The sequence below is a fragment of the Taurulus bubalis genome, assembly GCF_910589615.1.
Source record: "Taurulus bubalis genome assembly, chromosome: 11".
Lineage (NCBI taxonomy): Eukaryota > Metazoa > Chordata > Actinopteri > Perciformes > Cottidae > Taurulus > Taurulus bubalis.
This window is the reverse complement of record NC_136599.1, coordinates 13,710,927-13,725,714: the sequence shown is the minus strand read 5'-3', so window position 1 is coordinate 13,725,714 and position 14,788 is coordinate 13,710,927. Positions and strand designations below refer to the sequence as shown.

The 14,788-nt window shown below is 43.1% G+C and overlaps 1 protein-coding gene across 1 annotated transcript in view; it reads right to left on the bottom strand.

Moving 5' to 3' along the window:
- Positions 1 to 5,072: 5,072 nt before the first annotated feature.
- The window catches only part of LOC306743144 (protein Wnt-2b-A), a gene marked incomplete at both ends in the record, with an annotated part of 10,680 nt that continues 964 nt past the window's right edge, over positions 5,073 to 14,788 (bottom strand). Inside the window, 4 exons of the mRNA XM_079225631.1 lie at positions 5,073 to 5,302; positions 7,767 to 8,031; positions 9,182 to 9,459; positions 12,825 to 13,045. Coding sequence (XP_079081757.1) covers positions 5,073 to 5,302; positions 7,767 to 8,031; positions 9,182 to 9,459; positions 12,825 to 13,045 — 994 coding nt within the window. The remainder of the gene's footprint in view (positions 5,303 to 7,766; positions 8,032 to 9,181; positions 9,460 to 12,824; positions 13,046 to 14,788) is intronic.

Sequence of the window (14,788 nt, the reverse complement as noted above, 5' to 3'; positions counted from 1 at the left end):
CGGAAATATTTGACATGCAACGGGGTGAGTGAGTTCTGAAATACTTCTTCGCCAATGAAGGGGAAACATTCCTGTTTGATTCTTCTGGTTGCCAATTAAAGAATTTATATTTTTAGTTACTTGGAAAAGAGAAGTGGAGCTGTTGCTGTGATAGTACAAGGAGGATTGATCAAAATGTGTTGCTGTGAACCATTATAGAAATTGTTGAGTAAAGGAGGCAGTTTTGCTGAAAGTCTCAGGAGATAAGTGCTTTATATCATAAACCTCTTTTTCCCTCATACTTATACTTTCTCTCCCTCTCTGTCACACCACTACCTGGCAGGTCACGTAAATATTAGTCTGAGCTCCCTAATAAATCTGCCCCTTCTACTGCACCCACAATCTCACAACCCAATCCTAAAGGCTGACACCCTCTCCATCAGAGTCAGCAGAGCGAAAAGAAGACACTGTAGGCAGCTACGCTGTAGGCCAAATTTTAATCCAGCAGAGCAGGTGTTCTTTTGAATGAATGCACCTTTTCGCTGGACAGCCAGAAAAGAGCTTAACTACATGAGCAAGCCGTTAATGTTTAGGAGGTGTCAACAGAAGATGGATCAGTGGTGGTCGTTCATAGTGCCGAAGGTTCTCTGTCGGTACACCTAAACTTTATGACCCCTGACCCTCAACCAGACTCCCCCTCCAATCTCCCCCTCCAAAGGACCTAAATTCTACTGGCCCTGGAGGTAAACTCATCCCACGACACACACACACACACACACACACACACACACACACACACACACACACACACACACACACATACACACACACACACACACACACACACACACACACACACACACACACACACACACACACACACACACTTGTATGTACTTTCTGATCACAAACAGTGAGTGACAGAGTAGAAAGGCTTGGTAACATACCGAGGACTTTACCAGACAGGTGATAGCTGAGCTCAGGGGGCTCTAAGGGGGTCCCATCCTCGCCTGCAGGTATGTACACGTGAATATGTGTGCGAAACAGATCGCATGGCTGACACCCGGACCACCCCAAGGTGAATGTTATAGGGCAATTGTTGGTGTGGTCTCTGCCTAGCTTCCCACAGAGAGAAGCCTGTATCAGATACAAGGAGCAGGAGAGCAGTGGAGGGAGGCGGTCAGTGGGATGTGGCAGGTGGGGGCGAGTAATGATGATGAATTGTGGGGATCGCAGTTCTTTCGGCTCAGATTAAAATCTGCTGATAAACATGCCCGCCAGGTCTCTAGGTAACCCGATACATTTATCTCTCCCCTTCATCCATCTATGTGACTCTTCCTTCTCACTGTTTCACACCTCTTCCTTTTTTATCTCGCAGTCCAAGATGGATTTTAGATGTTAAAGTCAAGTCAAAGTCTAGGTGGTGGGCTCTGTTCTGTTCTGTAGCTCCAGGCTCTATGTGTGTGTGTGTGTGTGTGTGTGTGTGTGTGTGTGTGTGTGTGTGTGTGTGTGTGTGTGTGTCTGCAGTTGCATGCATGTTTGTGTATGTAATCAGAGTGTGGTTTATCCTCTATTCTCAGGGTTGGTGTCATTTGGCAACCGGATCTCAGGCTGACATGCATTACAGCCTGGACATAAGTCTGAACTAATCTGTCTAACTGTCACTACCGAGACACAGGGGGAGTCAAGAGTGGTTGAGAATTACTGTGATGAGGTAAAATAAATGATTGGGCTGCATGCATGACTAACAGTCTAAAGATACTGCAGCAATGTGTGTGTCAGTGTAAAGGTACGGCCACATAACGTTTCCATTCGACGACATTGCCTCACACTCAGTCCAGAAAAAGGGCTAGGATGCAGGTAATATATAAATATTGATCAAACTAAAACCTGTGAACTATGTACTAAGGTAATAACTTCTCCATTGTCAAACACTGTGCAGTGTTTCTGTTGCCCGATCGAGCACACCTTGCGAAACTACCAGCTGGAGATCACACTGAAACAGGAAATGCATGTTTTAAATTGTCTTTTGTACAGGCTTCAATATGATTGAATGGGAGGTGAAATGTATCTTCATAAGACGGAAGTGTAATGTGACAGTCACAAACATTTAACGCAATCGGGCCAGTGTCATACAACCTGGGGGGCAACCTTTACATGTCATTTCAACAAAACATATTTAAGTTCATCGGGGCCACAATTTGACCTGAACTACTTGTGGTCTGGTCTTAGTCAAATGACTTAGCCTAGCTGTGTTATTAAAGGATTATTCTGGTTTATTACAGCATGCGCCTTGGGTCTTACCCACAAAGTGAATATTGGATCTCAAACTAGGGATGACATTTCGGCAATGGGGCAATAAATACAAGCAGTCAAGACATTCATTACAGACAAACCAACAAGACCAAAAGTGAGCGCACCCTTAATGTCCATTATAATTACCCATGACAAAGAAAAACTGTGCATGCACAAGTGCAGCAGGTCAAATTGAACCACAAAGTCTGTCTGTAAACTGCGATGGATGGTCACAAAGGTGACTTGGCCATTATTTTCTCTTCCAAATATTGGCTCGCCCGGGGGTTTGTTTAAAACCCGTGAGATCATCTTTTTAGTAACCCCACTTTTGTTCCCAGATCTCAGTTATTAACCTGGGGAGTGCAATATTATGATAGCCAGTAATAACATTGCACCTACAAAAAGTATCCAAGTTGACCTCCTCCTGTGTTGCCTGATGCCATTTCTGTGCCTTTAGCTCCACTTGCCAGCTGTAAAGATGATTTGCCTGTAAAACTGCAGGAGGCTCTCAGCCTGGCATCCAGGACACAGATAGACTGCTACAGGAAGTTGGCATGAGAATAGTCTCAATAAATGGAATTGCTTGATAATATCACCCTGAGGGACAATAACACTTATCTTACCTCACAATATAGGCCTACAGTGGCTATTCAAAGTCCTGGGATGTTGAGGGCTCATTTTTGGGCAGTTGGTGGACTGAAAGGATGAATCATAATTACAAAACGTTGATTAAAAAGGAGATTGTATTGATTGAAGAGACATAGAAAAGCAATTTATGTTTTCATTTCAGCTGGTGTCTGCTTCCTGCATCAAGGTATCTCCAGGGCAGACACCTGAACATGGCTGCATCCTGTCTCAAGTCTGGGCAAGGAGAGGGGATCTTACCACTGGGACACATATTGACCAGCATGCAGGATTATAGCCTTACAGAAAGGAAATATAATTTGCTTAGTAAATTAGCAATGCATTAATCATTTATTATTTGTCTTTACATGCCAATGTTTGTCTTAAGTTTGTGCTGGTGTGCAATATCCCTTTGAATTCATGTCAACGGGAGTCTCTGGGCTCTAATGTAACAGAGACCGATCTGGACTGAGAGTCTGGATAGCAGAGGGGGCCGAGGCAGAGAAGATTGCTGGAAAGTATTCCCTTTGATAAGCCGGCCAAGAAGCCTTTGATTAAATGTGGTCCCAGCAGGAACCCACACTAGGTCCTCTGTGGCACGACCATGTCCAATCACCAGCTATCAACAGCCCTGGGTAATTATAGCCATCTAGTCATTAGCCTGGGACCCACCTGGAATTCCACATAGCAAGGGGTGGGATGAGGCCAGCAGGGGTTGGGCTTTAGGTTGGGCCTTTAATCAAACACTTCCCTCCCCTTGACTGATATAACATACCCCACCCCAACTCACATAGAATCAGCCTTTGTTACCGAGATAGATTGTATTATTAAACTGCCCCAGTGTCTCTCAACTCATGCTGGTGAGGAGCAACGGTGCGTGCGCGCTTGTGTGTGTGTGTGTGTGTGTGTGTGTGTGTGTGTGTGTGTGTGTGTGTGTGTGTGTGTGTGTGTGTGTGTGTGTGTGTAGAGGTGTGTGTGTGTGTGTGTGTGTGTGTGTGTGTGTGTGTGTGTGTGTATGTGATGGGAATAACATTGCAGGTTATGACAGCAATACAACAACTACTCACTATCCTGCTCAGTCACACTGATTAGTTCTGCTCTGTCTGTATCTAGTCTCTTTATTGCCTTCAACCTCTTTGTTTGTCTGTCTGAACAAAAAACAAAGATTCCAGTGTCATAGTAATGCACCATATATTTCATATGAACATCTGTTTTGATAAGGCAATATACACAATGTTATACAAGCAAGCTGGAGAGCAGATACGTGAAATTTGTCTGATGTTGTGGTGGCAGTTTGTCATCTTACACACTGAAAACACAGTACACTGTATAATCATAATAATTGGAGTGCTCTTCTCTCTCCTCGTGTCAGCCAATGTAGTGCAGTCTCATCCACAGATGAGAAATGAAACAACACTTTACATTTTAAATAAATCACTTTAAACAGCTTTTTTTTTTGTATTTTTTGTCTTTTTTAGAGTTGCATTCAAAGTCACAATGATGCATCTGTCCATTTATTCATCTTGTGTCCATCTTCCTGTCCTTTGGTAGTCCTCTGCCTGGACTTCTGTTGGGCCACACAGGGCCAAACTTATGCTTCGATGTCCACTTCTCAAAGTGCACTTGTCAAGCTACTTCCCAAAGTCCATCCAAGTATTTGGTAGATAAAAGTCTATTTTCCTCCCAAAAAAAGAACATAATGTGAGTATATGATGTTGCTGTAATAATACTGGATACGTTTTAAGGCTCAGTTAATGTAAAAATGGGTCTTTAAAGCATCAGGAAAGCAACAAACCATTTTGACCCAGTACCACACGCTAGAAAAACGGCCTTCTGGACTAAATCTTTGATGAAAAGTCTTTGAAAAGTCCAATCCACCCTCACCACAAAGTGTTCATTGCTTTCAGCGTTCATAGGATCCCAGCAATTCAGTCACAGGGTCATTCACAAAAAGGGGCTAATGGGTGTTAATTCATATTGATGGGTACTGAACTATAGTGCTTTCACAGAGACAGGTAGAAAAGCCATGCAATGATGATCCGAGGTTGGGGCAGGGGAGGGCAGAGATACAAAGCACTTTCGGACAAACTTTCCCAGAAGCCCATGTTCCACAGGATGTCCCGAAAAGGGGAAAGGGTTGGGTTTGCATTACAGGGGACCGAGGGGGCGCGTCCTCAGGTCTGATCCAACCATTCAGCTCGCTTGGGAGCTTTGCATGTGTGTATGTCCACAGCTTCCTCACAGTCCTTACACTCCACGGCGCAGCACCATTTAAACTTGCACTCGCACTTAGTGATCTGCTTGACTCTTGTGGTGTCGTAGCCCCGCCCACAGCACATGACCTCACAGCCATCCGTGCCGCGTGATGTCTTATTGCAGACCCGCCCAGCCGTGCCCAGGGAGCCTGCACAAAGCACAAAAGAGTTAGCCAATAAAACCTCAAAGTGAATGAAAGCTAGTTTCTGGTATTTTATGTTTCATTTCTCTCACAATTCTTCTACTGAAAACATCTGGTGGGTCATTTCGATAGAAAGACAAAGTCCTTAGATTATTAGTTTATTATCGATAAAATGAACATTAATCTGCAACTCTTTTGATAATCCATTCATAGCTTAATGTTAAAACCAGACATTACCTTAGCTTCTCAATAGTAAAGAATTGCTGAAATTGAATTAGTTGATTATATGAGTTTTTAGTACTATTGGCTGGCCACAGCAAGTCATTTGAAGATGTTACATATGGCACTTGTAATAAAATAAAATAGGCATTGAAGATGATCTGTTGAAAGCTGGCAGTAGCAGCTCTGCTGCAGCAATGCTGTCTGTGTGGACACCACATTCTTATGAGCCACAGTTGGGCTGTGTGGTCGCGCTAAGCTGCTAGCATGGACGCCTTACATAACCATAGAAAGTATAAACTGTGTGGGAATGACGAAGTTCATCGAGTGTTGTATAAACCAAAATGTGTTTGTGTGTTTATCACATTAAAGACTGTTTTGCAAAATCCATATCGGGGCCAAACATGACATCGGGGATTTAACCAGTATACCACCTACCCCTTTATTTTAGTTTACCTACTTAATTGTTTTTAACTGCAGCTCCTGTGAAATTTGTTCAATGTGGAAGTGTCCTTATTCCATGACATTGCAGCGTTATCCCACCTTATGTTCATGAACAATACAATATTTATTTTGAAATGGTATTTTGATACACACATTTCGCCTCCTTCGATTGGAAAATTGCTGTCGGACATATTGCGACGTCGGCACAATTTAAATTAATTGTGCAACCCTATTTTGCAGCTATGTTGCCAGCATTTTGTTAAAACCTCTGTAGGTTTTTTTAACCAAGCGAGAGATATTGAATGTCCACTCATAATCACAGCTCAGGTACTCATAATTACGGTTTGAAAGATATGATGCAATATGATGTGATTTGATGCGATATCATAAACCCTTAACCCTTCGGTATCTAAAAACATAAAAGCTAAATGGAACAACATTACTCTGTTTTAAAAAGAAACACATCACCATCTCTGTCTAGACAAATATAGTTAAGCTCAGGATATACTGTAAAAAAGTATATGTTCCAGGCTGGACCTTTAGTAATTTGCATTATTACAAATGTAATAGTTTCAATAGCTCTCCAGATCCAGTGTTGGATCTGCAGTGGCATCACCGTTGTTGAGTGCATTTCGTAGTGTTTAGGATATTACCTAATGCAGTGGCATATTGGCTGTGTCTTATGTGAATGTCATACCCACAGAGATTAGTGCTGGTGTTTCGTGTGAGAAGCTCCCTGTTTGAACTGCTACCTATCACAACAAACTGCCCATAGAACAACAGACCCACACACACAACTATGCAGTGTTGGTAGAGTGGCCTATAGTTACACTGCCTTTCCCAAGCCACTGCTCCCTTTGAAGCCACTTTCTGTATGTGTGTGTGTGCATGCGTGTGCGTGTGAGGGTTAAATGGACAGTGGAGCGTGACAGACAGACAGGCTCTCACACTCTGAGGCCCACTCTGCCCTCCAGCTACGCTTAGTTCAGACAGACAGAGAGGGAGAGACTGTGACAGACAGAAAGAAGTGATTTTTTTTTTTTTAAATTAGCTGCTTGTGTCCCTAGGCAGTGGATTCCACTGGGTAGGTGAGAAAGAGGGGGAGGATGGACGAAGGGACGAAGGGACCAAGAGAAAAGTGCAGACAAAAGGAGCGAGGAAGAACTGGACAGAGCTTCTGAGTGATGGAGGTGTTGATGTCAACTATTGTAAAGTTGGTTTGACGGCGTTTCATCCATTAACCGGCCAATCAGAAACAGTCATAACTAATTGGGTGTGTTGTGCAAAGGTTGATCAACACTTCCTCTGACCATAGGAGAGTGTGTATGTGTGTATGTATGTATGTATGTATGTATGTATGTGTGTGTGTGTGTGTGTGTGTGTGTGTGTGTGTGTGTGTGTGTGTGTGTGTGTGTGTGTGTGTGTGTGTGTGTGTGTTGACAGAGACTGATAGAGGTCAGGTGGTCACAGAACATCCCCAGGGTACAAGGATATTAGCTTCCACTGACATCACAAAAGTCCTGCTGTGTTATCTGACTACCATTACAGACACACACACACACACACACACACACACACACACACACACACACACACACACACACACACACACATTGACATTCACAGACACACACACACACACACACACACACATAAACACACAAGTCATGCATGAACATACACACAACATACACTTAAAACCCCTAAAACATAACAGTCGAGACAATCCATCAACGCCCATGAGAAACTGCCTTTCTTCGTCTTTCAATCCAGTCCACCTTCTTCTTCTCTCTTTTTACCGTCTCACCTGCTGTTTTGTCTTGTAGGCAGTAATCCGGAGAGTTCTCAAAGTAGACCAGGTCGTTCTTGGTGGCCTTCCTGAAGGCTTTGTTAGCTACAGCGAAGCCTGTCCCATCCTGATTCATCGTCACCTCGATGGCCCCGTTGTATTTCCTCCTCAAGTAGTCACCGGTCTTCCTGAAGTCTGACATGGCCATCCAACATGTCCGCAGCGTGCATGAGCCACTCACACCATGGCATTTACACTCCAGCTTCATGAACCGCTTCACTGCCTAAAAACAGACAGAGGTGTGTATGTATTTAGCCATCTTAACATTTGGTTTTACATGTTTTGTAAAGGCAGCGTTAAGGCATAGAGATTTAACCTAATTTCATAAAAACACATTTCTCACCTAATGCTCTAGTGGTATCTAGTCTTGTAGGTAATATTTGGTTTCATCTGCTGAGGTTTCAAGATAGATATCCACCTCTGAGATGTCTGCCTCCACTGCAAGACAATGGAGGTTAAAGGATTTTTGTTTGAAGTGCTCAAAGCATTGAAAGATTACATTAAAAAATGTACCCTGGATGATCCACAGATCTTATGAACAGTTTCATCTGACCTACTACCAGTCCCTGAATTGTTGACAGTGAAGTCCCTGGGATAATCAGAGATATGGAGACACTTTCTGGAAAGATATGAATTATATGAAAGTGTTACCGCTGTGAGCACCAAAGACAAAATTCCTTTTACCGACATTGGGCTGGCGACAAAAAACTAAAATCCAATTTAAACTTTGGATCAACATGTGTTCTAAAAATTGTATCTGTATGAGAACAACGCAAGGTGTAAATGCTAGTCTGTCACCTTTACAAAAAAAAATCGGAATGAAACCAATCTGAACGCAATCCTGGGTAGCTTATCCTATCTCCCCTGCAGGAGCACAGGGCACTTATGCACTGACAATTTTACAGGTACAGATCAAATATTTAACATTTTCCCACATTCAAACTGTAGTTTGAAATTCAAATAAAAATGGACGGTCCTGAAATGCAGTCAGAAGGCATTGCAAATTGGAATGACATTGTATTGAGATTGGATCCCAGCAAGGTATGAATGCGTCCTGTACAGTTTGTCTGCGTTGTTAAAAAAATAATCTCTCCAACAAGTTGATGGGTAACTCTGCATCCACTAGTTTGTCTGCTCCTCCTACGTCATTGTGGAGATTTGGTCACAGTGCAAGTGGAATTTAAATAGTTAAATACCAGGTTGTATGCAAACGCCTATTATCATTGCCAAAAAAGGATTACATGTTAATACCATGAGTACATCCCAGATGCAAATCACACAAATACCTGCACAGCTACATATATTACTAGATGTAAGTCAGCTTTTTTGTTTGTTATTTGGGTTAATTGATGCGGCTGTAATTGCACACTTACTGTTCTGCCACAGCGGTTGTTATGTAGGTTCATGAGGGCCCGTGCATCTCGGACTGTCCTCTCTTTGGCATCTATGAAGGCTTTGGCAAACTTGATCCCATAGTTGATGTTATCACTACAGCCGCCCCAGTCAAACTCTCCTCTCTCGTCGCTAGCCCGTCCCCGCTTGTGCGGGTCGCAGTTACACGTTTTCAGCTCCCCCTGGCTGCAGGCGCGAGTAAGCGCATACACCACTCCTGCTGAGGAGATGGCGTAGACGAATGCTGCTTCACGACTGCCTGAGAAAGAGAGACAGAGAAAGCACAAAAGCAAAAAAATTAACCAAGAGTATAAACTGAGGTAGCGGTTGAAATAACACAATCTATTCATAATTACAGAAATTGTAGTTACTGATATCATGCAATACAATAGATGTTGTACAACCTAAAGACCTAACACTGTGCACCCCACATGCATGCACAGATACACTTAATGCCATGACCGGGCCTGGGTGTCAGCCATCAGAACATGAGGGTGCAGCTGACGGGGGCATATCAGGTCTGATGTGGAGTATAGGACAGCTCTGTTTAAATATTATCATGGAAATAATCCCAGCTGCGGGGCTCTCCTCTGCTCACATAAATTGTTTAAATACAGACACAGTGATACCCCATTAATCAGCACCAGGGTGATGTCATGACAGCATTTTCTACCATTGCTGTGCTTTTCTGGTCTCTTTAGTTCCTGAGAATATGAGTCATCTATTGTGTGGCCAAAGACACATAGAGAATTAGATATAGTGTTTAGTCGCAGTTGCTTTTTGCAGCGCCCCTGGGAGTGAATACCTCAAAAGACAACAGCCAGAGGCAGAAGATCTTGTCCATCTTTAGTCACAGCCTAACAGACGAATGTGGTTTTCACTTGGTGCCTCTCTTCTCAAAGTTAAAACAACTCAAATGCTGTTTCAGATAGAAGAAAAGGATGCATCTAAAATGAGATTCTAATTTGTCCAGTGAGTAAACTCATCCTCTGCATGAATTAGCTTTTTGTATATGTACATAAAAAAGTCCAACTCGGAATCTTGGAGAATCTTACGCTAAGCAGAGAGCTCCACTGTGTTGTTGTTAACGTCATATCTCTGAGTGTGGAGAACAGCCTCTGTGCTGCAGTGTTATTAAGAGAAAAAACATTTATATGCAAATGCTTCAAAGCTGCTGCAGTGTGAGTTGATCAGCTGGTCTCATGTGTTAGTGCTCCACTCACTAGCATTAGCTAGTAGTCTCTGGGTGAGGGGGTACAAAGTATCCACAACATACTTCCAAAGATAATTATTAAAAATATCAAATAAAAAAGTGCCAAAATGCTTTCCTTTTTTGAAGATGAACTACCAAATGTGTGTGCTGTCCATTGTCTGGGTGCTGCACTGTGCCCTTGTGGTTGAGTTAGCTTTCTTTGTACATCAACTTTATTAATGAGAATCGTTTTTTTTTTGGTCAGTCAGTTGGTCATTTGGTCTGTCAGGTCTTTCATCAAACACTTTGGTTCGGATATTTAAACATCTATCATAGAATTTGAATGCAATGTTAATGTTTCGTAATGATTTGTTCACCTCCGTGGCCTACTCACGACCACCTGGTACCAATGCTGTGAAACATACAAAAAAACTGTGGGTTGAATTTTTACATTTGCTGTTGAGCTTTGTGGTTGCCAGAGCATGAGTCCAGATATTTTTGGTGATCATGCAAGCTTTCCATCAGCAAGCCATTGTTTTACTGACACACAAGAAACATTGGTATCCAATAAAACTCATACTCATGCTCCCCAGATGATGAACTTTTTCTATTTTGGACCCCACTTGAGGTTTGCTTTACCACAGCCTTCAGGTTTAAATGTCAACTTTGAAAACACAATAACTCATTATATTCAGCGGCTGTGAAGAAATTCAGCTCTAAGAGGATAAACCATTTTCAGACCCTGTCAACATAGAATGCCTTTCAGCCGTGCTTTTCAGTCATCTATCTCACGCGCATCTGACATGCCTCAGCTTGAATTAAAATGTACTTTTTAGGCCACAACGGCCAGCCCCCGTTTCTATTTGAATCAATTCAGCTGTCTACACAGGGCGCATAATGGCTGGTGTTTCACTTGCTCTTCACACACGCAATATGACGCAAAGAATCTTCGCTCTTAGCGCTGCCAAAACATGCATGACCACAACGGTCTCTGTTTCTAACCATGCTCACAATTGTTTTACTTTGATCACAGCCTGCCTCAAGGACTTACAACACTGTACTGCAAAGTAGCACATAAATACATGAATGAAGGAATATTTCCTATTTTTAGGAATTGGGAAATACTGAAGTACCAGCACTTTAAAATAACATCACAACAACTGATATAGTGATAACAAATGTATGACGGTGGGGGACTTTTGTATCTGAAAACATTCTGAACCAGCCGAGGATAGATGAGTTGGAGTGGTCCAACCTACTTGCTCTATATTCACTGGAATGTCCCATTTCATCTCTGGGTGAGGAGAAGGGGGCAGTGGGTGCTGTTGAGGCGGCATGTGTGGGGGAGGATAAAGGAAGGTATTGCTGGTCATCATTCAAATCTACGCTGTTTGTCTGACAGTGAGAATATCTCTCTAAATATTTACATCATTACTGTTTATTCCTGTCCTCCACACATGAAGGCGGTATCTCCATATCTCCTGTTTTTTTTTCTCCATGCATTGTTAACACATGCTTAGGGTGGATGGAAGAGAGATAGTAGCACATCTGATACTAAGTCTGTGGAGTCAAGCACCTTATGTTATGCAACCCGAATCCAGATTTACTACAATTAACTATTATAAAATAAGCCTTAACTTTTTTCCCTTGCTCCAAAAGCAACAAAGTCAAGAGAAAGCATAAGCCGCAACCATAACCCCAATAATGTAGCATTAGAGAGAAACTATTTTTTTTTGACTGCACTGCATGCAACATTGACTTACAGGTGCATCCCTGTGTACAGGCCCTGCAATCATAATGCAGCTGTAATTATGTAGAATGGCTACTGTGATGGACAATTCATAGAACTGTCATCATTTAATCTTTCATGCAAAATAGCCAGCTGGCAGAGGGCACCTTTCCTATGGTGTTTACTGAAGAGCCCCTGTCGCTCTATTATTCAATAAGTATTCATAACTCAGACAGTGTGCAGTTATGAAACACTTCATCAGGAGGAAGTGTACATGCACTGTCTACAAAGTGAGTTGAAACATATCTATGTTGTAACATGCATGTGTGCCCGTGTGCATATGTGTAAAGGCATGCATCTATTACACAGCAGAGAGGTCTGGCAGGAGTGGAAAAACAAAAATGACGACAAGCCTGCGTCTCGAAGCCCGTGTGTTTATTGACGAGGCGTAAGGCATTACAACAGTCCATTAGCGTCTATAAACATGGAGCACCAGCATACGTGAGAGGGAAAGATCGGAGAAAGACCAGAGTGAGCGGAGATGGACGGAGAGAAGAGAGAGGCAGTAAAAAATAAAGAAGAAGGATGAGAACGAGGAGTGAGATAGAGGCAGATAGAGCTCAGGTTCAGACTCAGTATCTCTACTATTTGGCCTCAATCAGTAATTAGACGGGAAGATATCTAGACACACCCATTGACTTACTCCGAAGCAAGACGCGTCCGAACACGGTGTGGTCGCGGTCCAGTGTGCTGCAGTTCCAGCGGTGGTGTCTGAATTGGTGCTGGCACTCTCTGATCCACTCTTTGGTGCCCTCGCCGATGGCCTGCATAATGTCTGGGTGGCGCTGACAGAGTTGCCGCTGCTTATTCACCAAGCCTGGGATGTTGTTGCAGATCACACGGGCCCCCAGTGCCCCAATGTACCTGAAGAAGCAATAGACACAAGACATTTGATGGTTTTGAACTGAATCTACACCAACTTCATTTCAAAGGATTCCTACAAAGTCACAGCAGGGATTGATGGTATATTGCAATTAATTAGTACACATATGCGCCCTCATATGGCAGGGATTTACGCATGTGGATACACACACACTCAAAGGTGTTGAGTGGTGTGAACGAGAGCTGCAGTAACAGTCCTCTGTGAGTCAGAGTTCACTACACTTAACGGTTTAAGGTTTGCGACCTAGAGGGGAGTGGAAACCATTTACTCCGTTCTCCAAATAAATAAGCACTTAACCTCTCCCCACAAGACCTGCGTGTGTGTGTGTGTTCAAATGTTTCCCGAAGGAATAGTTGAAATCATGTCGTCACAAATCAGAGCACGGAGTCTGGGGGCCTCCAATAACCCTGTCAAACTGAGTCCCCATTTACTCACTTTACTCCTCTCATGTCTTCTGCCTGTTCGCTCTCATGCTCACCATACTCACAGTTCCCTTGCATGCCTCCAATCTTTCTCCCTGCCCTGATAAAATAAACTCCAGTATCATATCGAGATTAATGCTGTGTTGAAATTACCCCAAAAATATGACTTTAAACCTAATCGTGTGTGCATGAGACCTCTTGCAGCTCGGTGGCTGCAGGGTTTTGGCGGGTCAGCGAGTGGAGGTCAGGGAGCGTGTAGCTGTGTGGTCGTGTTTTACGAGGTCGGGCGAGAGGATGGAGACTGGAGGCTCTCTGCTCCCCAGAGTGGGATTAGAGAGGAGGAAATAAGAACAGAGTGCTCATCAAAGGGAAATGCCAGAGAAGCAATTCACACTTCTTTTTCTCTCTGAGAGTCAGGAGGACTTGTGGTTTTAATAGGATAGTAAATCATTATCCACAGGTCTAAAACACCATGCTGTAAAGCCCTGTGACTATATTGTGAATCACAGAGGAAAGACAAGTGGGACACAAATGGAAGACTTTTATTGACTTCTGATGACGCATCTGATATTACATCAACCTTCTGTTGATGTCATCTGCTCAAGCCCTATTGGATCGCAAGAAAAACTAAAAGTAAAGACTAATCTGATCAGTTTCCTCAATGTTATCAGTATTTTTTGATATTTTACACACACAAAGATGTATGTGCATGTCTTTGTGACATTACTTATGCCTTTTCATCTTTCTCAAATGGCTCAAAACATCTCACATTCATTTCCGTGTTAAAGCCCCGGATCTGTCCATATCATCACTTATTGTGCACCCACAGAAATGTGATAAACAGTTAGAGACTGTATCCCCTGCACTAAATTCCCCTCAAAGCCAATAATGCCCAGCCAAAGCCTCTACACCCACTGGTCCCACTACTCCCCATAACTGCTTTTAATCTACACAAACTATTAGGCATTCCATTACCCCCATACCCGCCCACACACAGACACTTCTCTCATAAACACACTCACACACATGGACATTTTCACGTGTGTTATTGCGCAGGCAATGAGATATTTTGTTCACCCCTCACCTATGCTCTAGATGGCTGGTTTTGGGGTATTTTAGTGAAGTAATTTGCGCGTGTGCGGTACCTGGTGAATTAATGACTGCTCTGCCTTGTTGAACGCAGGCCCCATCCTTTGCTGAACACGCGCTCCGCCAACAGCGCCGACGTAAATTACATTTATCGCTCTATTATTATTGCACGATGTGGCAGGCCAACAAACTGACATGAAGGGAAAATGCATT